The 26354-nt window shown below is 51.5% G+C and overlaps 2 protein-coding genes across 2 annotated transcripts; one reads left to right on the top strand and one right to left on the bottom strand.

Moving 5' to 3' along the window:
* The first annotated feature begins 2541 nt into the window (after positions 1–2541).
* Positions 2542–4755, top strand: LOC106654255. The gene is made up of 4 exons (XM_023458372.1): positions 2542–3139; positions 3211–3767; positions 3883–4455; positions 4570–4755. The coding sequence occupies exons 1-4, from the start codon at positions 2542–2544 to the stop codon at positions 4753–4755; spliced, it is 1914 nt and encodes a 637-aa protein (XP_023314140.1).
* Positions 4756–9002: 4247 nt separating this feature from the next.
* On the bottom strand, positions 9003–15707 carry LOC111693556. Its single transcript, XM_023458371.1, has 5 exons — positions 15559–15707; positions 12010–14570; positions 10790–11953; positions 9877–9974; positions 9003–9710 (listed from the first exon to the last, which is right to left on the bottom strand). The coding sequence occupies exons 1-5, from the start codon at positions 15705–15707 to the stop codon at positions 9003–9005; spliced, it is 4680 nt and encodes a 1559-aa protein (XP_023314139.1).
* Positions 15708–26354: the final 10647 nt, after the last annotated feature.

Genomic DNA, 26354 nt, shown 5'->3' with positions numbered 1-26354 from the left:
CCCGTCTCAGAGGCCCGAGAGTAAATCCACCGAGCTCTCCGTCCCTGGTGCGCTGCATAGTGGCGGCCCTCTTCCCTCGCGTGCTCGACGAACCTGCTCCCCCACCACCACCCCAGGCAGGAGAAATTGTTCCGGCCGTCACCTTGGAGGAACTCCGAAGAGCTTACAAGAGGATCAAGGAGCACACCGCGCCCGGGCCGGACGGCGTACCAAACGCCGTTATCAAGACCGCCATCGCCGAGCACCCTGACGTCTTCTTGCAGGTGTATACGGCATGCCTACGTACCGGCGTCTTTCCTGCGTGCTGGAAACGTCAGAGGCTAGTTCTGCTGCCAAAGCCAGGCAAGCCCCCTGATGAACCATCGTCGTACAGGCCGCTCTGCATGCTCGACACAGCGGGCAAGATTCTGGAAAGAATCATCTGCGACCGCCTCGAAGCCATCACCGAGAGCCCGGAGGGCCTGTCAGACCACCAGTACGGTTTCCGGAAGGGGCGATCGACGATCAACGCCATCGATAGCGTCATCTCCACTGCTCGTGAGGCTATCGCAGGTAAAAGATGGAACCGCGGCACCAAGAAATACTGTGCAGTCGTGACCCTCGACGTGAAGAACGCGTTCAACTCGGCTCGGTGGAACAGCATCCACACCGCGCTGCGCCGGATGCGCGCGCCTGTGTACCTGCTGAGAATCATCAGCAGCTACCTCTCAGCGAGAGTCCTCGACTACGACACGGACGACGGGCCAGGGTCCTACAGTGTCACAGCAGGCGTTCCGCAAGGATCTGTCCTGGGGCCCATCCTGTGGAACGTCATGTACGACGCCGTACTGCGCCTTAACTTCAGAGGCAACGTAAGAATCGTCGGCTTCGCGGACGACATCGCCCTGGTGGCCGTTGCCTGGAGATGTGCGACAGAGACGCAGGCCTACATCCGTCAAGCGGAGGCCGTGCACCGACGAGCCTGCCTGCGCGTGATCAGCGGGCGACCACACGTCTCTTACGATGCGACGTATGTGATAGCCGGCGTACCCCCGCTGACCCTACTGGCGGACGAGCGTGCGCGCATATACCAGCGCCGACGACGTCAAGGAAGAAGAAAGAAGAGAGACGCTGAGAAGGTGGCAGGACCGATGGGATCGGGCCCCAAGAGGCCGATGGACACACCGGCTGATTCCGAACATCGCAGAATGGGTAGAGAGGGGGCATGGAGAAGTGAACTACTATCTCACGCAACTCCTGTCCGGGCATGGCTACTTCAAAAGCCACAGCGAGCGCTATGACAACACACTTAGCGCACTCTGCCCGGCCTGCCCCACCACAACAGAAGACGCGGAGCATGTGTTTTTCCACTGCCCACGATTTCACGAGGAGAGGGAGAGACTTCAACAAGTCCTCCAAGAAGATATCGAGCCGGAAAACATCGTCCGGCTCATACTCGAGACCGCAGGCAATCGGCTGGCGGTAACGTCCTTTGCGCAATCAGTCGTCTCTAGACTGAGACAAGAAGCGCAAGAGGTGTAGATAAAAACAATCCGGACGATGCTGTAAGAAAAAGACGAAAACGACGCTTCTGGTTCCCGAACCCCTAATCACCGCAAGGTGGACGGGGGATGTACGGAAAAGACACAGATGTAGCAGAGAAGCTCTATAGAGTCCCCACCGAAGTAATGTTTAACGACGGTTTCCAGTGGGGTACTCGTTTCGAAGGGCCACTGGCTGCAGAGTTTACTCTGCCCACGTCCAAAAAAAAAAAAAAAACACACACACACGCACGCGCACACGCACGCGCACCCACACAAGTCGACAAAATTTTTCTTTGTTGCCAGCTCTGGCAAGTTTATCGCGCGCCCTTAAACCTTGCCGATCGGTTGCCTTTTTTTCTCTTTGTTAATCGCGTAATCGTAAGTTGCAGTTTTTCGCCGGGCAATTCCACGACGACGTTGTCAAGCATCATTTGCAAGAGAGAATAGAAGAAGCTCGCAGTTAAGCGCAACAGCAGCAGCAGCAGCAGCAGGCTCTCGACCAGCAACGGACGACGAGGTGATCACCGCCAAGGCCAACGACAACATCATCATCAGGTAATCATTTGTCACGCCTCTCTCTCTCTCTCTCTCTCTCTCTCTCTCTCTCTCTCTCTCTCTCACTCATCGTTACATTTACGTTGCCGCGAAAAATTTCATCGTAATTCTCGGCATCGTCGCGTCGACTAGCAGCGATCGTCGCTCGTTCTTCGCCGCGGCCGCTCAGCGAAAATGTAAACAAAAGAAAGAAAAAAGGCCAGAAAAAAGTAGAAGCAAAGAAAATTTTCGAAAGCATTGAACGATTTGTAACGCGAGCCTTATCGTCCAAGCGATCGCCGACGAGCGAGCAGCCGCGAACGCGAACCGTCGTCGTTTTTGGGCATCGAAACTCGCGTCTCTGACTTTATTCGACTTTTACATCTCGTTTCTTCTGTTTCTGCAGCGTCGTCGCTTTCGCGGAGCCATCAGCTTGTCAACACGAGTGTCGTTTTCTTACGTCGGGCACGTCGCACGCATAGACATGGACGCGAGCAGCGGCAGCAAGATGCCAGCGACGACTGGTGGGTCGGCCGTCGCCTCGGTCACGGCCAGCGACCAAGCCGTCGCCGTCGGGGCCAATGACGCGGCCGTTGCCGCAGCAGCTGTGGACACCACCACCGCCAACAGCATCGCAACCACCGCCGCCACCACCATTGCCACCGCCACCGCCACCACCATCACCGACTCCTCCGACGACGTCGTCGTCGTCGTCGTAGCCGCGGCGTCGGCAGAGGCCGGCAGCAGTGGCAGCAGCGTAGCTACAGCGATCGAGGATATACCGTTGCCGGTGGGTGAACCGCGCGCGTCGCTGCCACTACCGACACCAGCAGCAGCAGCCGACCCCGTGGTTACTCGGGAACCGTCGACGCCAGCCGGTGCCGCTGATACGGGCGCGCCGGTCGCCAGTGGCGAAGGCACGATTTCTGCCGTAGGAGCAGACTCGCCCGCGGCGTCGGGTCCGTCCGTCGCGTTGACACTTGACGTGTCGCTCGACGACGAGCAGCAGCAACAGCGGGTTGGGCCGCTGCTCGACATGATGATCATCAGCGACGATACGTCGTCGTCGTCCGAGGAGCTGCGTCGCCGTCAAAAGCGATCGTTTCTCGCGTCAACGTCAACGTCGGCGGATCGTCGTCCTCGGCGCGGCCAGGATTGGCCGCAGTGGCAGCGGATGCAGCAGTGGCTGCGATCGGACGCAACGACGACGACGAGTCCGAGGATGAGGAGGACGACGAGGAGGATGGTTCGGCCGTCGGTCCAGCGTACGAAGCCGCGAGGGCCTTTTTGTCGGCGATGAACGAGGCTGCGGCGAGGCCGCCCATCGACGGCGTCGACGATCAGTGGTCGTTCGAGGACGACGCGCTGCTGCTGCGCTGCCTCAATCCTCGCTCGGTGCACGAGTACCGGAGCAAGGAGTTTTGGCGCAAGCTGGCAGCCGAGTACTTTTTCGGGAGTGGTCACGTGACGGCGGCACGCGCCCGGGCCCGCCTGCAAAAGCTGCTGCGGGATAAGAAGGCCTTTCGGCTGTGGGGCCTGATTGCCGGCAGAAATTTGAGGGACGGGCCGGACCCACGTCACGAAAAATTCGAGACGTTTGTGCGTGCCCGGCACGCTTGGCGCTTCTACGCCAAGCGCAGGGACAAGCGCGGCCAAAGCGGCGTCGGACAGCAGCAGGCCTCGGCAAAATGCTCGGACGCCGAATTGGAGGTGAGTCGAAAACCAAATTTTGTCGCTTTTCCTTAAAAATTATTTCTTCTCGCATTATATGATATGTACATTATCGATGAATCAATTCACGATCCTTGTCATTGTGTTGTAACAGCGCGAGCGCGAGTACTGGAGCCGGCCGGCGCCGCCCAAACGGGGGCCGGTGCGTGGCTGGAAACGCAAGAGGCCCGACGACGAGGAGGAGGAGGAGGAGGAGGAGTGCGACGCAGCCGCTCGTTATCGTCGCAGCAGACAGCGTGGCGAGCAGGCCGACGACCAGCAGGCCGGTCCGTCGTGCCGGCTGCGCAGCAACAACAATAAGCGCCCGAGTACCCAGGGCCCCGGCCAAGACGCCGACGAGGCTAGGCCGTCGACTTCGTCGTCGTCGTCGAGGGCAGCGAAGGCGCAATCACCAACAACGCCGCAGACGCCAAAAACGACGCGTCCGACCAAGCAGCAGCAAGCGTCCCGTCGGCCCGAGTGCTCCGGCCGGCAGCCGGTGGTGGTGCTGGATCGAGCGTCGGTGCCGATCGGCAAGGACGCCCGTGGCGGCGGCATCTGCAGCAGCACGAGTAGGCCAAGCACGGGAGGAGCAGCGGCTCGCTGCAAACCCATGGTGGCATCGTCGTCTCGCTCGGCCTCTTTGGCCCCGAAGCAGTGTTCGCCCCGGGCGGGCTTTCACACGGTGGTGAGTGTATTATACATTGCTCGCGGGCACGAGTGTCGAGTCTTGCCCCTTTCACGCGCGTGCACGCTCGATAATCAATGTTAATCTAATAATTTTGTTCTTCTTCGTTTGCAGGGTGGCGGTCCAAGAGGAGAAGATTGGCGCGCGCTGGTAGACAGCGACAGCGAGGAGGACAGCGACGACGGCGCAACCGGCTCGAGCTACCGGAGCACGCCGCGCGGCTCCGCTTCGACAAGAAGATCAACAACAACAACAAAGAGGAGGGAGGAGAAGCGTCGCGACGGCCAGGGACGTCGCTGAAGGCGCCCTTAAAAATTTTCTTTTCCTCTGCGTTTACAATCATGTATTGATATTTTTTATTGTTCTTTCGTGTGCTTTTGGTTTACCGTTTATAGTTTTTACATCGTTTATCGTTTTGTTCAATTTTTTTGTCTGTTTTTGTGTATATTGTTTGCTTCGTTGCGTTTGTTTGCGACGACTCGCTCGATTGCATCGTTGCGTGCGCGTCGCTTTGCTCGTTGCGTGTTGTCTGAGGCAACTGCAGTAGCGAACCCAACTTTCCGTTCGTTCGTACGTAATCATTATTTACAACACTTTTTTTTCGCAAATTTCGTTGCTTTTTGTGTACGATTGTTGTTGGACGTATGCGCGCCTACGGGCGACAGCAGTAACGTTGATGTAGAGTTGCGAACGAATAAATTGTGTTCAAACGTTGATGATATTTTTTATTAATGTGTACACCTTACCTACCTACCTAATGTACCTATCTCGTCGTTCCCCCTGTTGCGTTCGTACTCGTTGTCTTATTTAGTACGTACCTACCTTGTGTACTCGAACCCGTTTCCCAGGGAGGGGGTGTGCTTCTCGGCCTCCGATTATCGTCAATTCGCGTACTTGCGTCGTAGTTGCCTGGTCGTGCTTGCGCGGTGCGTTTCTTGTGCTTTATTGCTGCAGCAGCAGACGAAAACTTTGCCCACTAACGGGCGAAACGGTGTCCGGTTCGCGTTCACGGGCCGTTACCGTCAGAGCGCGCGTTCCCGTCGTTTGCGTGGTCGCTCTTGTGCGGTGCGCGTCCGTCCGTACTTGGGCAATCCGGGGCGGGTTACTTGGGTTAAGGTCACGTTTATCGATGGCGCACGCCGGGCGCACGGTGAATGGTCGACATTTGGCAGCCGAAAAGGGCAGAGTCGAAGAACGGGGCGATCTGATGGTTAATCGGCGCTAATCGGAACGCAACTCGGTCGGCGTTGGCGTATGGTCAACGCGACATTTTGCAATGGTGAGGGCGCGAAAAAAGAGCAGCTCCAGGCAGGTTTGCAAATTTTTTCAACGACTTTGTAAGATCGTGCGGGTTCCGAGCGTTACCGCGGATGCAACGATAACGGGCGATACGATCGAGTCGCGAGATAAACGGTGGGCGCGCTCGGCCCAAGCGGAACGGCGGCAGTCGGGGGTTACTTCGGATGTTGAGATATGGACGTTCGCGGGTAAGTTCGGAGTTGGATCATCGACGGGTCATTGCCGATTATTTATTCGACATTGACGAGTATTCAGGCGCGTGCCTGATGCGTCTCTTCGCCTCGTCGCCGTTGTGGTGCGCGACTCGCGACGCCGAAAAGCGAAAGTGGCACATCGAGGCTGCAAAACCCTATCGCAAGTTTCATAGAAATGTTCGACGTACCGACGACCAGGCAAACGACATCGATCGAGGTCTTGGGTTATTTCGGGCGAAAGTTATACTTATGCTCGTGGGCTATTTTACGTACGAAACGGAATCAACCTTTGGGTTATTTTGGATTTAAGCTGCATGGAATGATTAATTTTATGTACAAGTCCGTACGCATTGGACACCCCCGAAAAACGTACTTTTTTTTCGGTGACAAAAATTTCGGAACTACAATTAGTGAAAAGGGTGTTTGTCGAGGTACTTTTCGGAAATACTTCGTACTATCCTAAAAAAATTATTTTCGTCAAAAAAATCGGTTTTTGGCTTCAAAAGGTGCGTTAGGTCATCTGAAAAAATCTGAAAAAAATTGAGGTTATGTTTTTTAATGCGAAAAATAACGGAAAAAATTTCCGAGTACTACATCGGCTCATACCGCCGTATTGTAACATCCGAATTAACAGATATTACATAGTTATATATATTTATTCTTTTCCACAGAAATGGTTAGGAGTTTATTTGAAATAATGATATGTTGACAAAGTTATATAATTTTTAAAAGACTCACATTGATTTATTCGTACTTGATTTTATCACACACACACACACGTTTTACTGGCCTCCTCTTAGCTCGGTGATGTCCCTCTCGTACGCTGCCCCGGACGATGGAGAACCAAAATGATCTTCAGAGGAGTTGAATCACTTGAACGCCTCGCGTAAATAGCAATGAATTTACTTCTCACAAAACGAGCTCTGTACGGGTCGGCTGACTCTAGGTAACAAGGCCGATTCCTCGGAAGCGCGGCCTATTTATATCAATGAGGTTCATTCCCTTTCACCATCTAACTTCTCACCCGTTCCTTCCTAATTCTAAATTTATCAAAAGAAATGAGATAAATTCCGAACACGTGACCCCTCAGACTGCATATGGATCGTAACCGACAATGTTTGATCGTAAACTCGTGCTATACGATAGCGTCGTTTATTACCGAGTATTCTGGTCAATGTGAATGAGAAAGGTAAAAAGGATATCTTTATTAGAATTTATGAACGTTCCATATGATCAGCTTATTTAATCAGCTGGCCACATGGCCGCATCTCCATTACTATATTTACTTAGTTGATTTTTATTCCAGCGTGAATGCATGTTATACTCTTGGTTCATGGCGCGGACTCAAGTTTCTTTGATATCAGATTGATGTTACAGAAAAATTACCATGCCTAGTATTTCTCACACATTTTTTATATTCCCGAAATCAGAGTTTTATTGCAGTCTAATGGGATCTTTGGAACGTAGCAATATAAATATCTCCCGAACACGTGTGCGACAATCAATTGTTACATTACGCGGGAGTACTCAATTTACCTTTTATTACTTTTTGTAATCATATTCGCGTAATGTGACAGTATCTCGATTTTTGAAATTTTCAATAATTTTTTCTGAAGGCCTGAAGCTCTCAAAAAATCTGAAAAAATTAAAGGTTGTTTGGATTGTGGAAAAGTATTTTTATGAATTTTTTCAGATTTTTTACTTGCTTCATGTCCTCAGAAAAAATATAGATCGAAAATGGACGTTTATACCGGAAGTGGGGGGTAGGAGGGGGGAGGGGGTCTAAAAATTTTTTTTTGGGACCTTTTTACCATGTACTATAACATACCAAAAGCGCGTCAAGATCGGTGATATACGTGCGCACGGTTTTGTAAAAAAGTATTATTTTGACCCATATATAATTAAAATAAAAGATAAATAATGTTAAAAAAACCTCGACTTTCTCAATTTCACTAAAAGAGCCTTCCTTTAATTGTAAATTTTTAACTTTTATGGTCGGATAGCAATGAATAATTTACTTGTTCAATTTTCTATGCATAGATTTGAAATGTTCTGTGTTGACAAAACACATTGATGTTAAACTACTGTATTAATTTCAATTGAATCCCTCCAAAAATACAGAAATGACATAAAAAAAACTTTGAATCAAAATTGGCTTTGCGATACAAAAGGAAAATATAATTTTTTTAACTAAATGGTCATTTTTCCATGCTTGGATCTGAAATTTTCTGGGTTGCTCTATCTCATTGTGTCAAAATTACTGTACAAATTTCATTCGAATCCCTCTTAAATTACAGAAATGACATTGTTGAGAAGACGGCTTGAAGGAGAAGAAGAAAAAAAGGCGCAGACGCAGGTGGCTCAGGTTGAGACAAACTCTTTATTTTTCTTGGTTTAATACAATCACGTTTACGTGGACAAAAACCTGGATTACTTAAAAAAGGTGTACAAAAAAGCTGGTTCACGCGATGCGTAAAGAGATTCGGTGCAGGCGATGTTCGCGCTCCGAGCACTTTGGCGTTCGAGTCGGGACCAACGACCCGTGAACTATTTGTGTTCCGTGAGAGGATAATAAATTATTCGCTTAGCCAATTCTTTAACAAAAACTAATAACTTTATTAATGAAAAATTCTCGTCGGTAAATCGAGATTGCTAGTTGGCGTAAAAGCGAGTAACGCGCGACTGGGTCGAGAGCTAGATGAGCTTTCAAGGTCCAACTTCGACTGTTTCGATCAAGCAGTTCGATCGAGCACTGAGGCAATAAGCACAAACATCATCTCTGTCCGTTATTTTCCCATCAAGCACCCGGCACAGTCGCGCCCTACATGCCAAAACTTAACAATAACTAAACATACCGCCCGCGTTGACGCAATGTAGCGGCAATAACATCACAAACCATAATACGAATGAAAGTCCACAAAAGAGTTCACAAAAAAATGACCATGTAAAAAACAAAATAATAAACAAATTAATAATACAAAAAAGTAAAGCAACTCTAAACAATACAAACAGTTTTCCGACAAAGGTTTCGAAATTTCAAGAGCCTAAAATAATTCATTCGTTCGTCTTCTTTTCATTGAGCCGACAGTAATATTCCTCGGCTTGAGCATCAGTCGGCAGCTTAATCAATTTGACAATTGGTCTTGTAAAAGTTGAGCTTGCGGTCTTGATAGTCGCAACTCTGACCAATCCATCAGAACCCGGATGAACCTGCTCGACGCGTGCCAGCGGCCACGACGATGGCGAACAGAGATCATCCTTGAGCAGCACCATGTCACCTGGCCGCAAGCTCTCGCGTGCGGTCAGCCACTTACTCCTCTGCTGCATTTGTGAGAGCACTTCTCTTCGCCATTGACTCCAAAACAAGTCACGCATGCCGCGCAACAATCTCCAGCGACTAGTAAAGTTGAGAGTTCGATCATCGTAAGGCTCAGGGTAGTCCAGCAGCGAAGACCCAACCAAAAAATGAGCCTCCAAATCCTCTGGTCGGCTGCTGCGAGGACACAGCGGTCGCAAGTTCAAACACGCTTCGATGCGCGCAGCCACAGTTGAAAGCTCCTCAAATGTGAGCCTCGTGTCGCCAATGACCCGTCGAAAGTGGTATTTGAAGCTCCGCACGGCGGCCTTCCACAAACCGCCGAAGTGGGGTGCCCTGGGAGGGATGAACGTCCAAACTATGCCTCTCTTCTGCAAACGATTGCTTGCACGCTCGAGAAGAGGCGAGCTTTTGGAGAAAAGTTCACGCAGCTCCCTCGATGCTCCCTTAAAGGTAGTGCCATTGTCCGAATAGAGCACCGCAGGTCTTCCCCGTCGAGCGCAAAAACGAGAGAACGCTGCGAGAAAAGCACTTGATATACGCCAACGACACGAGACTCCTGCGTGCGTATCCCCACTCCGCCACTTGGCCGCTGCCGGCTCGCGCGCCGACCGGCCAGCGGTATAAAAGACAGCGCCGATTCGATTCGGCACGCAGTTCCACTCCTGGACTTTCCGGAGTCGGATCTTGCTCGCCCACGAGAGCTTGACCTAGGGAACGTTAATAAATCTGAGTTATACACATATACTCAAACTTATTATTTCTCGCTCCTCTCCAAGCCTCCTTCCCACTTCTTGCGCTGAGAAGCTTCACTAGCGGCCGCTAGGTGGCGCAGCGCTGGCACCCACAAGCTACTTATCCCCGCCAGGGCTTAAGTATCGGCCACTTCGAGCTTCGATCTTTCCAATTCAGCGAGTGCGGCCTGGACTTTCCGGCCGCAACTGACCAGCAAGGCCAAGACAAATTCGTCGCAGAGTCGCCGCAGCCAAGTCTACGAGCTCGACGGGGTTTCCAACCTTCTATTGCAGAGTTGACTACGAAGCAACATCGGATCTCGGCTACCACTCGATCCACATCAATCACCAACTAAACAATTTGGAACTTGTACACGCCAACTCGGCCTCGGTCTTTTTCAGGACCATCTCACGTAGGATTTCGAAAGACCTCGAACTTTTGTTAAAGATCGAGGCTAACCGACTTGTCAATTGCAGAGTGCGAACTCTGAAATTCTTTTCGGTTTCCAGCCTTTTCAAGGCTACCGTTCGAAAGCTGACGAACTTTTGTAAGAGTTCAATTCAAACCGTCTTAGCAGTGGCAGAGTGTAAACTCCTAAACTCTTTTTGGTTACTAGCCTTCTCAGGGCTACTGTTCGAAAGCTGACGAACTTTGTAAAAGTTCAATTCAAACCGTCTTGGCAGTAACAAGAGTGTAAACTCTTAAAACTCCTTTCGGTTTTTAGCCTTCTCAGGGCTACCGTTCGAAGGCAACGAACTTAATCAAAATTCGACGTTCCCACATAACACACTGGTGGTCAGATCCGACACCACCTCAACGTAGACCGCTCGGACGACCATGCATATAAAGATGGCGATGTAACCTTTGGTGGACGGAGCCTTACGTCCTTTTGAAAACAGTATTGGCAGTGGTCCGGCATAGTCTAATCCTGTTACTTGGAATGGTCGTCCAGGAGTGACTCGAACTGCGGGCAGCGGGACCATCTGCTGCTCCACTGCAGTAGCTCGAAAGCGAGCACAGCGAACGCAGTCTCCGCAAACGGCGGGAATGACGCGCGGGCCTCGCAAAATCCAAAACATGCGGCCTAGGTGTGAGCGCATAAGCTGCGGTCCGCCATGAAGGGTATCCCTATGAGCCTGTTCAATCAATCTCCTCACGATTAAACAACGTCCAGGCAGAATGATCGGGTGTTTTTCATCATATGTCAGTGGAGCGTTCTGCAAACGACCACCAACTCGCAATAGACCTCCAGTGCCAATGAAGGGGTGAAGTGCCCTCAACCGACTCCTCTTCGGCAGCTTTTCTCCAGCAGTGACCGCCTTGATGTCGTCCCCGAAATGATGCGCTTGGATCAGCCGAAAACACATAAATTGAGCCTCTCTCCACTCGTCACCATCGGGCCCCGCCACTTCCGCTCGACCGACGACAGCCAGCCACCGGCGGCAGTAACAGAGCACTTTAACCATTTTGCTGAAGCTGGAAAATACGCTCAAATTCGGTAGGCAGCTGGTAACGGCCGGCGGAGGCGCCTGCCGTGCGACCATAACCTGTGCGCTTTCACTCGAGGGTATAACAGATGCTGGCCACGTTGCCTCCTCGTCGAGAAGCCAAGAAGGGCCATTCCACCAAAGTGGGAAAGCGGACAATTCGAGCGGCGATAATCCTCTTGTCGCACAGTCAGCTGGATTATCCATCGTTCGTACATGCCTCCAGCAAGCGTCAGGCAGGCCAGTCTGAATGTCGCTGACTCGATTCGCCACGAACGTTGGCCACCTCGAAGGATGTCCTCGCAACCACTCAAACACAACACTCGAGTCCGACCAACAGAAGATGCGCGCCGGTGGAAATCTGAGGCCGTCAAGCAGACTCTTGACCAGGCGGACAAGAAGAGCGGCCGCGCAGAGCTCCAACCTCGGCACCGTCTGCACTTTGGTCGGTGCTAATTTTGTCTTGGCTACAATAAGTCGACACAATGTCGACGGGATCACAGCGTATAACGCCGCAGCATACGCTCTCTTAGACGCGTCAGCGAACGCATGCAAGTGCCAAGTACTTGACTTGTCCTTGCAATGTCGGATAATACCGTACGACGAGTGGCAGGCGACGTCGTGAGGACAGGCTTAAATTGAAAGGTAAAACAGTCCAGCCGAGGTAGCCATTTCAATCCAAGTGTAAACACCGCCTCATCTACCCTCAATGCAACCGCCTCCGGCTTGTTGTCGGTGAGATCCTCAACGATTTCTGTGTGCGATGCAGCCCACTTCGCTAGCCTCATGCCAGCTGACGCGAGCAGCGCGATGAGCTCATCTCTTCGGCGTATTGCCTCTCCCGCAGATCCGGCGCCAAAAAAAAGATCATCGACGTAGAGCAGGTGCTGTAGCACCTCCGATGCTTCCGGATAAGCTACCCGTCCGTCCTCCGCAAGCTGCTTCATCACGCGCAGGGCCTGGAAGGGAGCTGAAACAGTCCCGTAAGTTACCGTCGTGCAGCGATAATCACGTATCGGCTCGTCAGGGCCAGCTCGCCAGAGCACACGCTCCCAGTCGACGTCGTCCTCGTGTATTCGTATCTGGCGGAACATCTTCTCGACGTCGGTCGTGCCTGCGAATTCGAAAAAACGCCAGTTGGACAGTACCACTGTAATATCCGCCTGCAGTTTTGGCCCCGCAAGCAGTTGGTCATTCAACGATATTCCGTCATTTGCCTTGCTCGACGCGTTGAACACCACTCGAATCTTGTTGGGGTTGTCCGGTCGAAAAACTCCATGATGAGGCAAATAGGAACTCGGTCGTTGAAGTTGCTGCGTCGGCACACATTCCATGTGCCCAAGCCTTATGTATTCATCCCTAAACTCGGAATAAACGTCGCGCAGCCTCGAATCCTTTTGAAAACGGCGCTCCATCCTTAGCAGACAAGACTGAGCCGTGAACCTGGAGCCTCTCAGGTCGGCTCTGCGCGCGAATGGTAGACGCACCACAAATCGCCCGCTGCTGTCCCGACGATGCGTCTGCACGAACAGTTCTTCGCAGCGCCTCTCGTCCTCAGACAAATGCGGCCTGCTCGTTACGTTGTCGAGCTCCCATAACTTCGAGACGAGACTTGAGATTGACGGCTCAATTGATGCGTGAAACGCTCGCACAGCACCTCCTTCGTCGGCCGTGTCCGGCAGCGTTGGTCCCGTCAATATCCATTCAAAGACCGTCTTCTGGGCCACGGGGGTTCCCGAAGTCCCCTTGATGACCCCGTTCAAAATAAGCTCCGGGAACACATCGCCGCCGAGAACGAAATCCACACGCGCCGGCACTCCAAAGCGCGGATCGGCCAGCTCAAGACCCCATATGTGCTGCCACGACTCAAATTTCACTCGATTGCTGGGTAAGAAATCCGTAAGCTCCGAAAGTATCAGGGCCGATGTCTGCAATGCAAATTCAGGCTTCTTGGGGGATCGCACCCGCAGGCACAGCTCGGTGCCGGCTTTCGATGACTCAGCAGCGCCGAGACCAATGATCGACATCGAAGTGCGTCGCGTAGGCAAATTCAGCTGCGATGCCGCACGCCGAGTGATGAAGCTCCGCTCCGCCGCTGGGTCAATGAGTGCCCTGACCGACAGGAGCTGTCCGTCCGCGGTCACGAGGTGTACCATTGCGGTAGCCAACAAAATGTCGGAGCCAACTCGAGTCGTGAACACATTCACCGAGCTGCCTTGATCCTCTTCGATTGGAGCGTTGACGTTGCTCATGGCCTCTTCCTCGGCGCTGCTGCCGTTCCCGTGTCTCGGTCGTCCCAGCCTGTCGGTGTGAAGCTTCGTGTGATGCTTATCCTGGCAGATGAGGCAGCGCGACGATGATGGGCACTTGACAACGAGGTGCGACCTGTGCAGGCAGTTCAGGCACAGACGCTTCGCCTTGCACAGCTCGAGCCGCTGCTGCTGGGACATGCCTAAAAATTTGAAGCATCTATGAATCCAGTGGCTCTTCTGGCAGACGTCGCACAGGGGTCCCGAACGACCCGCAGGCGCGTCTTCAATTCGTGCGGTGTTGGCCGAGACACGTCGATGTCCGTAGCCCCGATCACGCAAGCCTTGGCTGCTCGTCGTCGCAAGCCCGGCTGATGGTCGCGCCTGCTCCAGCGACTGCACACGACGCTCGAGAAAAAGGACCAGATCACCGTACTTCGGGAACTCGGAGGATTCCTCGCGTGAGATCTCCCACGACTCCCGCGAATTCGCGTCGAGCTTTCGAACGACGCAGTGGACAATCCAATTGTCATACTCGTGAACAGGGCACCGCAATTCCTGCAGCGATCGAACCGCCTCCTCTGTCCTGTCGATCAGGTTGGTAAGCTCATCCACGGTGCGCGACTTCACCAGTGGTAGCTGCATTAGGCTCTCCAGGGCGTTATGTAAACGTATGCGCCGATTGTCATAGCGATGCACGAGCTTGTCCCATGCAACGTCGAAATTGGCTGCTGTGATTTCCATTCCTTTCAGTCGAAGCGCCGCCGGGCCCTGCACTGCATTGAGAAGGTGTTGCAGCTTGGCGACGTACTGGACCCTTATAAATTGATCCAACCTTTTTTAAAATACAATAACAATCAGTTTTGCTTGTTATAGTTACTCCTAAAAACTCTTGTGTTACTGGTATAGCCCGAATAACGACGATTTTTCGACTTTTTTTGAGATTTTTTGTACATTTTCGATATCGTCCCGGATGCATAATCTGTAATAAAAACAAGTCTGAGACCGGTAAAGGCTTTGTCAAGAAGTACACTTTGAAGGTACAAACGCTCATTTTGATCGAGCTATAAAGAAAAAAAAGTACCGAGCTAAAACATCAGCCATTTTTTACACTCCCTATACTATTTTTCCATGCTATCGAAAATTGGCACGATCGATTCGTTCAAAAAATTTGAAAAAAAACTTCTTATGTACGTTAGATACAATGTATAGTACTTTTTGTCTCTGAAAATATGTATTTTTTAGATCGGCAACATCCAAAGCCTATATCGTTTATTGAAACTAATGATAAAAATGTTGCTCGAAACTTTATTATATAATTGTTAAACGTTCATGTTATACACACTTTACACGTATGAGCACACTGGCATATTTCTTTTGCAACCCGATATACACTAATGTGAGGAAGCGTTCAGATCGCGATCGTTAAACGGTTTTTTTAAATTTTCTACCTCCGTGGGGGCTCCCCGACCCCGCGGTACCGTTTAGCGCCCGGTCGGCGTTTGAAACCCCGTGATGGGCCTCTTCCAGGTTTGGGGACTTGTCTCCCCGGCACCTGGTGAGCCAGCTCGGGTTCGCGGGACCGCTAGACCCGAAGGCGCCCAAGGGCACCCCCTGCGTTTTTGGACTCGATCTCAATCCCTCGCATCTTATTTTCTTTCTCTCTTTTTCAATCTTCCCTGTTATTTTCCTACCGTTTTAATTTCCTTCCTTTTCTCCTTACATGCAGAAACAAAAACAAAAACAAAATGAGCCATATATTCTTCTTCGGGCAGGTACGTCACGCGATTCCTCTCATACAAGAGGAGTACGTGACGTCCCACCACTCTACAGTTAACACAGGTTTACTATCACTTGGATAGCAAACTGTGTCCTCCCTTTCCCTCTCTGCTCCTATTCCATCGTTCTTTCTCTCCACCGCTCGAGCCTCCACTGTACTTCTAGACATGCCATCGACCAGACACTGTGCCATTTGCACAACACATGTATCCAATCTTCTTCCGCCTGCTCGCATACACATATAGCTGTTACACTTAACCCTTTACCATACAGCCATCCATTCATACTCCCGTGTCCTGTCAAATATACCCCACATTTAAACCAAACTCAAATCTCTTGCACCTACCAACGGTAGATAGGGACACTAGTAGTAGTCGTATTTCTCGTGCCATACCTGTCCGAAGACCTATTGACACGTCCCCGTAGGGCATCGAGCAAAAATACGCTTTGCCATCGCGATGCGGCAAGCCACACCTACCGAATTTCCTTTACCGTGAGAGCGGTGCGAGAGACCTCGGTTTGGCCCGGGACCTATTTAAATCCCTACCGCCTAAGCAGGACGGATACCCGAGTTGGTGGTACGCAACTCACACGCCGTGGGAAACCCACTCGCCAGCGCTGTTGGTTCTAACCGACTGCCACCACGAGTCCGTTCCCGTGTCGGGGCTTCGGAGAAATTCCGAAGGGCTTCCCCGACCCCGTGGTACCGTTTAACGTCCGGTCGACGGTCGCCTCACGGCTCCCAGATTAGGTTCTCTCTAACCCTGCATCTGGTGGGCATTAGCTCGGGTCTGTGGGTATGCAAAGCCCAAAGTGCAAAAACACTCCCTGCGGTGACGCAATACACTGAGCTAAACTAAACAATAGATGGTTCCACGCCCAAGCACGTGGAACTAATCAGTCAGAGGTTAAAAACAGAATCAAAAATATCACAGCAGGTTCAGACTAGTTAACGAAAATTAAGCTAAAGTAAGGACGATCTCACGCCACAGCACGTGAGATTAATCAGTCAAGGGTCTAAAAACGAAATACAATCTTAATCTAGTACAAAAAGCGACGGTCTCACGCCACAGCACGTGAGACTAGTCGGTCAAAGGCTAAAAACAAACAGTAGGAGACTCGAAATCGACAAAGATAATCTAAGCTAAACTAGACGATCTCACGCTAAAAGCGCGTGAGATAAAGTCAGTCAACTTTTGAAAACTCTCCTTCGAGGACAGGACTCCCGACAAGTCGAAGGTATTATCAGGCCGGGGCCTAACCCCCAGCTTATCGAGATTCCTGAACGCCTCGTATCGCGGGCAGTGAACAAGCATATGCAGCTAGTCCTCTACTGCACCGCACTCGCAAAGTGGGCTAGGAGCGCGATTAATCTTGTGCTGGTAAAAATTCAAGCCGCCCTTGCCTGTGAGGATGTAGCCAACAAGCCATCCCACGTTCGTCCATTGACACCATTTCAGCGAGTTTCTCACATCAGGAGCGAACTCGAAGGTTACTCTTCCCTTGTCGAAGGAGACCCAGTCATTTTGCCATCTATTCATAACTTCCTCTTCGCATTTGGCGAGGAGATTACGCACGCCGGACCCGTCGTCGGCGACCAAATCCAGATCGTCGAGGGCGAGTCCGCGTCTTATTCTATACACAGTGCGTCGCATGAGACACCGCAGAACCCACGGCGGAGAGCCGGCCAAGACCTGCATCGCCACCGTGGGAACCGTGTGACAGACTCTCATGCACGCCCTTAGGACCGTTCTTTGGCATCGGATGAGCTCGTCTCTCATCTCTTTTCTCCTCAAGGCCTCGCCCCAGGCAGCGGCTCCATACAGAGCCATCGCTTGAAAATGCCTTTAATCCAAGTCCTCGCGACCCCGTCTTGCACGCCCCAACTTTTGCGCAGGACGCGACGCAGACCGCCGAGACTAGACGACAGTCTCTCTCTTAGTTCCCTTACGTGCGTGGTGAAGCTAAGACGCTCACCGAAAATGCAGCCAAGCAGTTTCGCTTCGGTCGTATACGCGACCCATTTAGGAGTTTCTCCTCTGAGAACTTTTACGCTCCTTGACTTAACCGAATAGGTCCCCTTAAGAAGAATCAGCTGCGTCTTCTCTTCCGAGACATCGACCCCGTATTTGTCACTCCACTTATAAATCTCCTCGAGCACCGACGCTACGCCCGCTTCTACACGGGCACGCGAGTCGCCTTGTATGAGACAGGTGGTATCGTCTGCATACGCGACCGTCGGGATGCCCAAGTCGTTTAGTCGGCGGAGCAACTCGTCCAGGGCCAAGTTCCAGAGGATAGGACCGCCAATGGAGCCCTGCGGGCAGCCTCGCTGCAGGTTGCGCCAGCACCTCACGTCACCCCCCCCATTGACCACGAACACCCTTCTATTGCAGAAGAAGCTCTGCCACAGAGAGAATTCGTGGTCATTCATGCCTGTTTCCTTTAGTCGATTCAAGATACTAGGCCACCTCAGAAAGTCAAAGGCCCCCTTGAAATCGACCAAGAGGGCAGCGACGTAGGTGTAACGGCTTGCTCTTACCATACCGCATAGATCGATCAGAAGATCCTCGGTGCTTTTCCCTTTACGAAAGCCATACTGACTTTCACACCACAGACCACTCGTGCAAAGATTGAGCCTGCTCACCATCAGGATTTCAAGCACCTTACTCATACCGTTCAGCAGACTAATAGGCCGGTATGATCTCGCCTTGCTTGGATCTTTGCCGTTCCCTTTGTATAGCACGACAATACGGGCAATCTTCCATTCATCGGGGAAAACCCCCGACTGCAGACATGCGTCTAGCAATACCTTAACCTGACACGGGATCGCGCGTCAAATCTCTCGCAGCACGATATTGCTGATACCATCGGGACCAGGGGCCTTGCCCTTTTTTAATGACTTAAAAGCCAAGTCGACCTCACTAAACTCCCACGAAGGGGAATCCTAGCTACTCCTCGCTAAAGGCAGAGGAGCGACTGAGTTGGGATCTTCAGGAAAGAACTCTTCCAGAAGGGTTTCAGCGCTCTCGGACTAACTGTTGCAGGGAGTGTTGGCCTTGCTGATTCTAGCGATATCAGACGAGGCACCCCTGCCGCAACAGATCCGATACACCACGCCCCAGGGATCTATGCTACCCTTTTCCTGCACGAAACGGTGCCAGTCGCTATTCTTCGCCTCTGTAATCGCCTTTTTGTACTCTCCTAACTTGGAGCGGTACGCAAGACGAAGAGACTCAGTTGTAGCGCCGGCAACGCGCCTTGATACCTGGTACGAACGCCGCAGCCTGCCAAGTTTGACCTTAAGAGACTGCAAGCGATCATTCCACCACGTTATCCTTGCCCCTCTAGGAAGCCTCTTTTGGAGCGTGCTGGCGCAGCCAGCACTTACCCACGACTCTAGGAGCTGGACCTGCTCCGACGGACTAAGCTCACGATAGCCCTGGAGGCCAAATTGCTCAGCCTCAGTCTTGACGAAAGACGCGACAAGGGCCGCGCCGTGCTCTGTGATTCTACACTTGGACTCGGGCCGCGGCGCGCGAACACCCTGAGGAGCACCGCCTTCCGCGACCATGATTATCGCAATGTGATCCGAGTGGCACAGGTCCGGCCTAATCTCCCAGGACCAATTTGTGCCTGCCCAACCCCTCGCGAGCAACAAGTCGATGTCACTCTGTCCTCTGGGACCGGAAAACGTGAAGTAGTGAGAGGGCTGATTCAGGATCGACAGGTCAGTGGCGACAATAAACTCAGCGAGCGCCTCTCCTCTGCGCCCCGCCACGCCACGACGGCGACCCCTCGCGTCCTTCGAAAACCAAAGCTTACACGCATTAGCATCCAGACCAAGGAGAACACTCGCGTAGCCGGAGTCAACCACGCGAGTCAAGTACTCAATCTCAACCTCAATGCTGCCGCCATACTGGCAGTAATAAGAGACGACACAGCATTCTAGGCCACCACTTCTAAGCCAAACGCAAACAGCGTTTTCGCCCGTCAGTTCATTTAACAGCATACAGTCCATCTTGCTGTTGTTAACAATGATAGCTGCTTTACCACTGCTGCTCCGAAACTTCCTAAAGGAGCCAGGCACACCCACAGGTTCCTCGCCATACGACCACGGCTCCTGCAGGATCGCGACGTCGGTACTTTCATCGACCATCACCTTGCCCACGTCATACATCACTTGCTTCGCTCGCTGACATCATCGGAAAGCTGAGGAGATTTCCTATCAAAATCATATGGCACATATTTTTTTTGGGTGCATTTAGGTGCTTTTTGGCGAGTTACAAATTGAGCAATTTCGATTAATAATGCCGCGCGGGCGCCGCGCTAGGAGACTTGACGTGAAATGACTCATGTATCCAATCTTCCCGTTCATACCCACACGCACACCCCGCAGTATCACTCAAATTTCGCTCAAACAACCATGCATTCAAGCTACCATGCCCCGTAAGAATAAACCCAGCTTCCAAGCTGAAGCCGAGTCTCTTACACTTAACCATGAAACTCGCATCCTTCACAAATTCATACGTCACTCTACCTTTCATACTGTCATCCCATCTTCTCTGCCATTTTTCATTCACTCTTTGTTCGCACAGGCGTTCCAAAGTCCTTTCATCCATCATTTCGCGTTCATTCTTACTCACCAAGTCTAAGTCATCCATCTCGCATCCTTTTTTAACTCTATACAGCGTCCTGCGCCTTCTACAGGTCAGGTCCCAAGGATGTGAGCCCGCAAGGACCTGCATCGCCTCAGTGGACACCGTCCTGCAGACGCACAGGCACGCATACAACACGTCTCTCTGGCATCTTGCTAGCTCCTTCCTCGCCAACTTGAGGGCTAGCTGATGACCCCATACACTCGCACCGTACATCACAATAGCCTCAAACAATCCTTTCAGCCACACTCTCCAGACATTCCTTTTTATTCCCCATTCTTTCCTTAACACTCTTTTCATACATCCAATAACTCCCTCTACTCTTGGCCTCAAGCTCATCAACTGAGGCCTCACATTCATTCTCTCACTCATTCTTATTCCAAGCAGCTTTACCTCATCCACAACCTTCATTCTTCTCACTTCACCTGCGATTTCAACTCTCACACATGGATCCCTGCCGAAATCAAGCACACCTTTCATCATTACCACATTCGTCTTTTCATCGGACACTTCCACACCATATTTCAAACCCCATTCGTACACTCCTCTCATACACTCACGCATTCTTTCCAGCAGTTGCCCCCTTGTTCTCGCCTCAACCACCAACGTGACATCGTCAGCGAACGCTGCAAACTTCCACCCACCTCCCTGCAGACTCCACAACAGCTCTTCCATGCATAAGTTCCACAGGGTTGGACCACCTATCGAGCCCTGCGGACAACCTCTCTCAACTCTCTTCCACACACAATCACCACTTTCACTCATCATACACACCATTCTATCCTTAAAGTAGCTCATCCACAACTTCATTTCATTCGATCCACATCCAATCTCAGCCAACTTCCTCACAATCATTTCCCATCTCAAATTGTCAAACGCTCCTTTAAAATCCACGAGCACTCCACACACATAGCTACTTCTTGATTCATCCGTCCATTCTTTCAGCTTCCTCCACACATCCTCCGTACGTTTTCCCTCCTTGAATCCATACTGCCATTCATTCCATCGTTCTCTCATTCTGTCATGTATCTTGTCCACCATCATTCGCTCCAGCACCTTCGCCCAACCGCACAACAAGCTGATAGGTCTATATGACCCCGGGCATGCAGGATCCCTGTCCGCCCCCTTCAGGAGGACCACTACCCTCGCCCTTTTCCAGGTATCTGGATAGCTACCCTCCGTCAGGCAAGCGTCCATGAGACTCCAAACAAACTCCGAAATCGCTGCCCACACAATCTCCATCACCTCATTCATAATTCCATCCAGACCTGAAGCTTTTTTCCTTTTCATCCTCCTAACAGCACCATTTATTTCATCCTCACGCATCTCTACCCAATCATTCTCATTTTCTCTTAATACAATATTGCCCTGTTCATTCACATACATTCTCCAATCATTCCTTTTCCTTTCAGCCATCATACCCCTATACTCCCTCAGACACATTCTATATTCTCGACGCTTTTCATGCATTCTTTCCTCATCCATTCTCCTAGCATTCATTCTTTGCCACTCTTTCCTCAACCTACGCACTTCTCTTTTCTTCGTCTCAAGTTCTCTAGTCCACCATTTCAACCTCTCTTTCTTTCTCCTCTTCCTTTCCAGATGTTCATCGCATGCACTTGTCACCCATTCATTCAACACATCCACTTTACCATCTATCGTCATTCCTACGTAATTCCCGAGTCCGTGCGCCACGGCAAGCTCCTGGAGGGTCGCAGCCAGATGGGGAGCCTTTTCCCTTGAAGAGGACCATCGGCATCGCCCCCCGAGCCCACGACCATTGACCAACAACACCGATACACGAATATATATCGGGTTGTGGTCGGACACTCCTCTATCATCCCTTACCATCCACTCTACATCCCAATCATCCATCCTTTTGCATACTGTAACATCAATGTCACTCATTCCATGCCTCCCCCCCCCCCTTGAATGTATAACATTCTAAGGGGACATTCAAAACGTCCATTCCACTCACATCCAGCCATTCCTCCAGCATCCTCGCCCGTTCCAAATTATCATTTGAACGCCTGCTCGGCTTGCTGAACCAGCGGTTTGAGCAGGCGTTAGCATCCATTCCAACAATCAGCCTCTCATTCACACTGTCTCTCATGCATTGATCCATATACTCCAGCGCTCCTTGCACATTCACTCTAAGCTGCATGTACACCGACGTCACATACATACATCCAAATACTCCTTCAACCCACACACACACACACCCCACTCACTCCTGCTTACCAGCATCACATCCCATTCCTGATTTACAATCACTACCGCCGCCTTTCCATTCACACTCTCAAACACTCTTATACTACCAGGTAGGCCACACACCCTCTCCTCATACCTCCATGGCTCCTGCAGAAGCAGAACATCCACTCCGTCCTCATACACTAAGCCTCCCAGATCGTGCATGACCTGCGTAGCTCCTTGGCAGTTGAATTGCACGATCAGGAAGCTGCCATTCATACCTTCACCCGCTCTCTCCATCTCTGCAGCCGCCACTGCATCTCCGGGCATTCCTCCGTCCATACCGAGTGTTTAAACTCCTTACCCTTTTCTCTGCAGTTACTGCAGCTTACCTCCTTCTTACAGGTAGCAGCAAGGTGCCCCTCCTCGCAGCATCTGCTACATCGCCAGCTCTTTTTGCAGTCCTTGGCTTTGTGCGCAAAGCCAAAGCAGCCAAAACACCTCTGCACCTGCTCGAATACCTCAGCAACATAAACTCCCCATCCAACAAACACTTTCTTCTCCCTTTCCCCTCCCAACAGAACACTCACTATGTCCGACGACATTTCGATGACAACCTCCTCCTTGCTCTCGCCTTTCCTCATCCTAAATTTAACCCTAACTTCCTTCTCAAAAACGTGAGCATCCACATCGTCCTTCAGATTCCTCACGAAGAGGTCGTCAAGAAGCTGGTCGGACTCTATCCCCCTTGGGAGATCTTTAATCCTGACCAAGGGGGGGTACTTCCTGGGCTCCGATATGTTTAGTCCCGCATCCTTTATTTTCTTTTCTCCTAACAATTTGTTCTTATCCTCTTCAGTTGCCAATTCCACGACCACCTTTCCTTCCCTTGTATTCCTCATTCCTTCTACCTTCAAGCCCAAACATGACCCGACCTTCTTGAGCTTCTCCTCGACCTGTTTCGCCTCCTTGTTTCCCTTCTCCATAACGACCACTGCATAACTCCTCTTTCTCACACCTTCCTTCACCTGGCCCTCCGTCGTCCTCCTCGCAGTTTCATTCGTCCTTCCATCTCCATCATCCACCACTCGTCGTTGTCCTCTATCACTCCTTACACTCCATACCTCTTTAAGCTCCTTCCATAACCTTTCATTTTCCTCCTCTTTCGCCTGCAATCTTGCTTCCAACCTCCCACTGTACACAGCCATCTCGTTGAAGAGCTCGCCAAACAGCGAGATCCTCTTCTGGATATGGTTGTTGGTGGACTTGGAGACCTTCGTGTCGTCCCTAGCAGCATAATCGTTTAAGGAGTCCACGATTTCGCGGAACTTCCGTAAAACCTCAGCTCCTCTGGCAGCTGACCTTCCCTCATTCTCCTCACTACTAGCAGTACCACTTCCACTCCGTGTCTTTCTCTTCTTCTTTTTGCTCCTGATTTTTGTGACTCCATCCTGTTCTTGTGCTTCATCCTTCTCGCTCTCCTGCCCAACTTCCATTTCCGACACCTTACTATCGTCCGCTTCCGTGGCCGAAATCTCACTTGAGAAAGGCGACCAGTCCCTTACCTTCTTACCCTTCTCCTTTCCCTTCTTACCGGACGCTGCCAGTTGTCTCATCCTGAGCTCCCTCTCCCTTTCTGTAGCTACCTTCAGATTTTCCGGCAGCTTCTGTAGTTGCAGCACTACTTTGGGGTCCTTGAAACTCCCAACTCCTCCTCCCTGCGTCTCCTCCACATTGTCTCCTTTTAGTTCCGAGGCATTTGTTTTGTTTGTATTCATTCTGGTTCTTACGTTCCCCCCTTCAGGCGAACCCTTGAGGGAAACTATCTACCATGGGGTCGAAGCACAGCGGTTGACCGGGGCAGTGCGCCCTTGCCCCGGCAAGGCAAATGAAACAGTGAGCCGCCACAGCCCACGGAGTTTGGTTGGCTAACGACGGGGCCGCTCCCCGCCATTCATCCTCTCGCCGCCAACACAAAGCTTAGGATTAGCAGGGTTTTATAGAGGACCCCACCTCGCGGCTGGGCGTTTAAGCCAAGCCACCGGTCCGTACGCGCCAACGTACTCTCACCACGCCCTGTGAGGGTTGTTGAAGGCAACGCACGGATTACGGTACCCGAGGGGCGCTCACCTCGGGGTGGTTGGACCTTTGCGACCCATTGCTGGGTTCGGGCCCCCTCGCGACGACAACGCGCCCAACCAGAAGGGGGAGTAGATAGGGACAGTGGGAATCTCGTTAATCCATTCATGCGCGTCACTAATTAGATGACGAGGCATTTGGCTAAAAAAAAAATTCTCTCTTTATTGATCTAATTTTACATATACATGTTACATTATTATATTATTATTTTAACAGAGATCCTTATACTTGTAGGTGTTCTGGGCAAGTAGAACCCGAAGTTGACCACCGACAACACTCCCCGTCACGCGACGGAAGTCAAGTTTGCGAAGTCCCTATGTGCCATGGACCAACCAATTAGCGTTCTTGTTGCTATTATTGTGAGGTCGCGGCGGTTGACAGTTCCCAGGGCTAGTAGGTCGAGGGATGATCTTTGACCCCATACTCCTCTCCAGGAGAGTACGACCGGTAAATGCCTGATGTTAGTGTCTCCAGTCTCCCGGGTGATGTAGCGTGGAACCTCTGGAAGTGTGCTGTATTTCCGGATCTTCTCGTGTCGCACAAAGTCGAGATCGACTTGATCGCCGGCAATTTGGACGTCAAGAACGACCCCGAGATCTCCCATGGTAGCTACTAAGTCCGGCTTGCATACGCCGATCGATGTTGGTATGCGTGGCTCGCTTCTCACTTCAAATCCTTGGCGGTTTAGGCTTCTGCTTATGAAGTTGGCAACGGCGTCGTGGCGCTTAATTCGCGCGGCATGAGCTCTTGGGCATATTTGCAGGACGTGGTTGTTGGTCTCCTGCGCCCGGCAGCCAGCTCTACATTGACGATCGCCGTGCCGCCCTCTCGTGAGTCTCGAGCGAGTTGGAAGTGCTCCGATACGAACCCTGTGGCAGGCTATAGAGTCTTTGCCACTTAACAAGGCCGTACCGTCGGAGATCCACGAGTGCTGTCCGATTGTATAGCAGGAATCCTTCAATGCACGGCCCTCTATCGAGGTGTGCAGCAGTCTCGCCCATCTCCTACCGATGATGTCAGTGTTGCGCAGGATTGTACGACCGTCGGTAAGGCGCTTCTCGCATATGGCAATTTCTCTTCTTACGAAGATGGAGCCGAAGTCCTCATTCGTGCCGCTCGTGTTGTCGTTTGCAGCGCCGCTATCGAGCTGGTCAAGCCAGCCGCGCAGCCTAAATAGCCGGAGAGAAGACGCCATCCATCTTGTCGAAGGAATCCCGAGTCCTCCATCAGCGACCGGTGCGTGGAAGTATCCGGTGGGGGTATCATTCGGCAGTGCCAGCCATTGTCTCACGAAGGCACGCGTCATTACATCGACGCGAGTCAAGTCGGAGATGGTGGTGTTTCCCAATGACATGGCATGATACACTCTCGGCAGAGCGTAGCACTCAAGAGCGAATAGACGCTGTTGTGGCTTGAGTGGCGCCTTTGTAAGGCGCTCGAGGAGAAGGCTGATCTTGCTTGCCGAGTCGAATTTTCTTCTTCCCTAAGCCAAGAACACAATACCAAGATACGTCCACGTATCCTCGCTGGTGAGAGCGCGAATCTGCTGGCCATTGACGCAGTAGTGTTGTTCCGCATCAACTACAGTCTTCTTGGCTTGGCCGAGACCTCTGATGGTTAAGGAGTGGCACTTAGAAGAATTCACTCTAAGTCCGCACTCGGCCAAGAATGATGCAGTATGGTCAAGCAGTTTCTGCAGGCCGGCTGGTGTTTGAGCTAGCAGAATCAGATCGTCCGCAAAGGCCATGGCCCTGATGGTACGGCCGCAGAAGGGGACGCCACACTCAGATGGAAAGGAGCGGAGCAGGTGATCAATCACGATGTTGAATAGGACCGGGGAGAGGAGATCTCCC

Source organism: Trichogramma pretiosum, unplaced genomic scaffold, assembly GCF_000599845.2.
Source record: "Trichogramma pretiosum strain Unisexual culture from Peru unplaced genomic scaffold, Tpre_2.0 scaffold78, whole genome shotgun sequence".
In the NCBI taxonomy this organism is placed as follows: Eukaryota; Metazoa; Arthropoda; class Insecta; order Hymenoptera; family Trichogrammatidae; genus Trichogramma; species Trichogramma pretiosum.
Note: the sequence above shows the minus strand (reverse complement) of the source record. Positions and strands in the feature narration are given on the sequence as shown.

Coding starts and splice junctions, on each gene's coding strand:
- LOC106654255 (XM_023458372.1), top strand. CDS start 2,542: ATGGACGCGAGCAGCGGCAGCAAGATGCCAGCGACGACTGGTGGGTCG. Junction 3,140..3,210: donor GTCGTCGTCCGAGGAGCTGC/GTCGCCGTCAAA, acceptor CGGCGCGGCCAG/GATTGGCCGCAGTGGCAGCG. Junction 4,456..4,569: donor GGGCGGGCTTTCACACGGTG/GTGAGTGTATTA, acceptor CTTCGTTTGCAG/GGTGGCGGTCCAAGAGGAGA.
- LOC111693556 (XM_023458371.1), bottom strand. CDS start 15,707: ATGGCACAGTGTCTGGTCGATGGCATGTCTAGAAGTACAGTGGAGGCT. Junction 11,954..12,009: donor GCTGACGCGTCTAAGAGAGC/GTATGCTGCGGC, acceptor GACTTATTGTAG/CCAAGACAAAATTAGCACCG. Junction 9,711..9,876: donor GTCTTTTATACCGCTGGCCG/GTCGGCGCGCGA, acceptor ACTACCTTTAAG/GGAGCATCGAGGGAGCTGCG.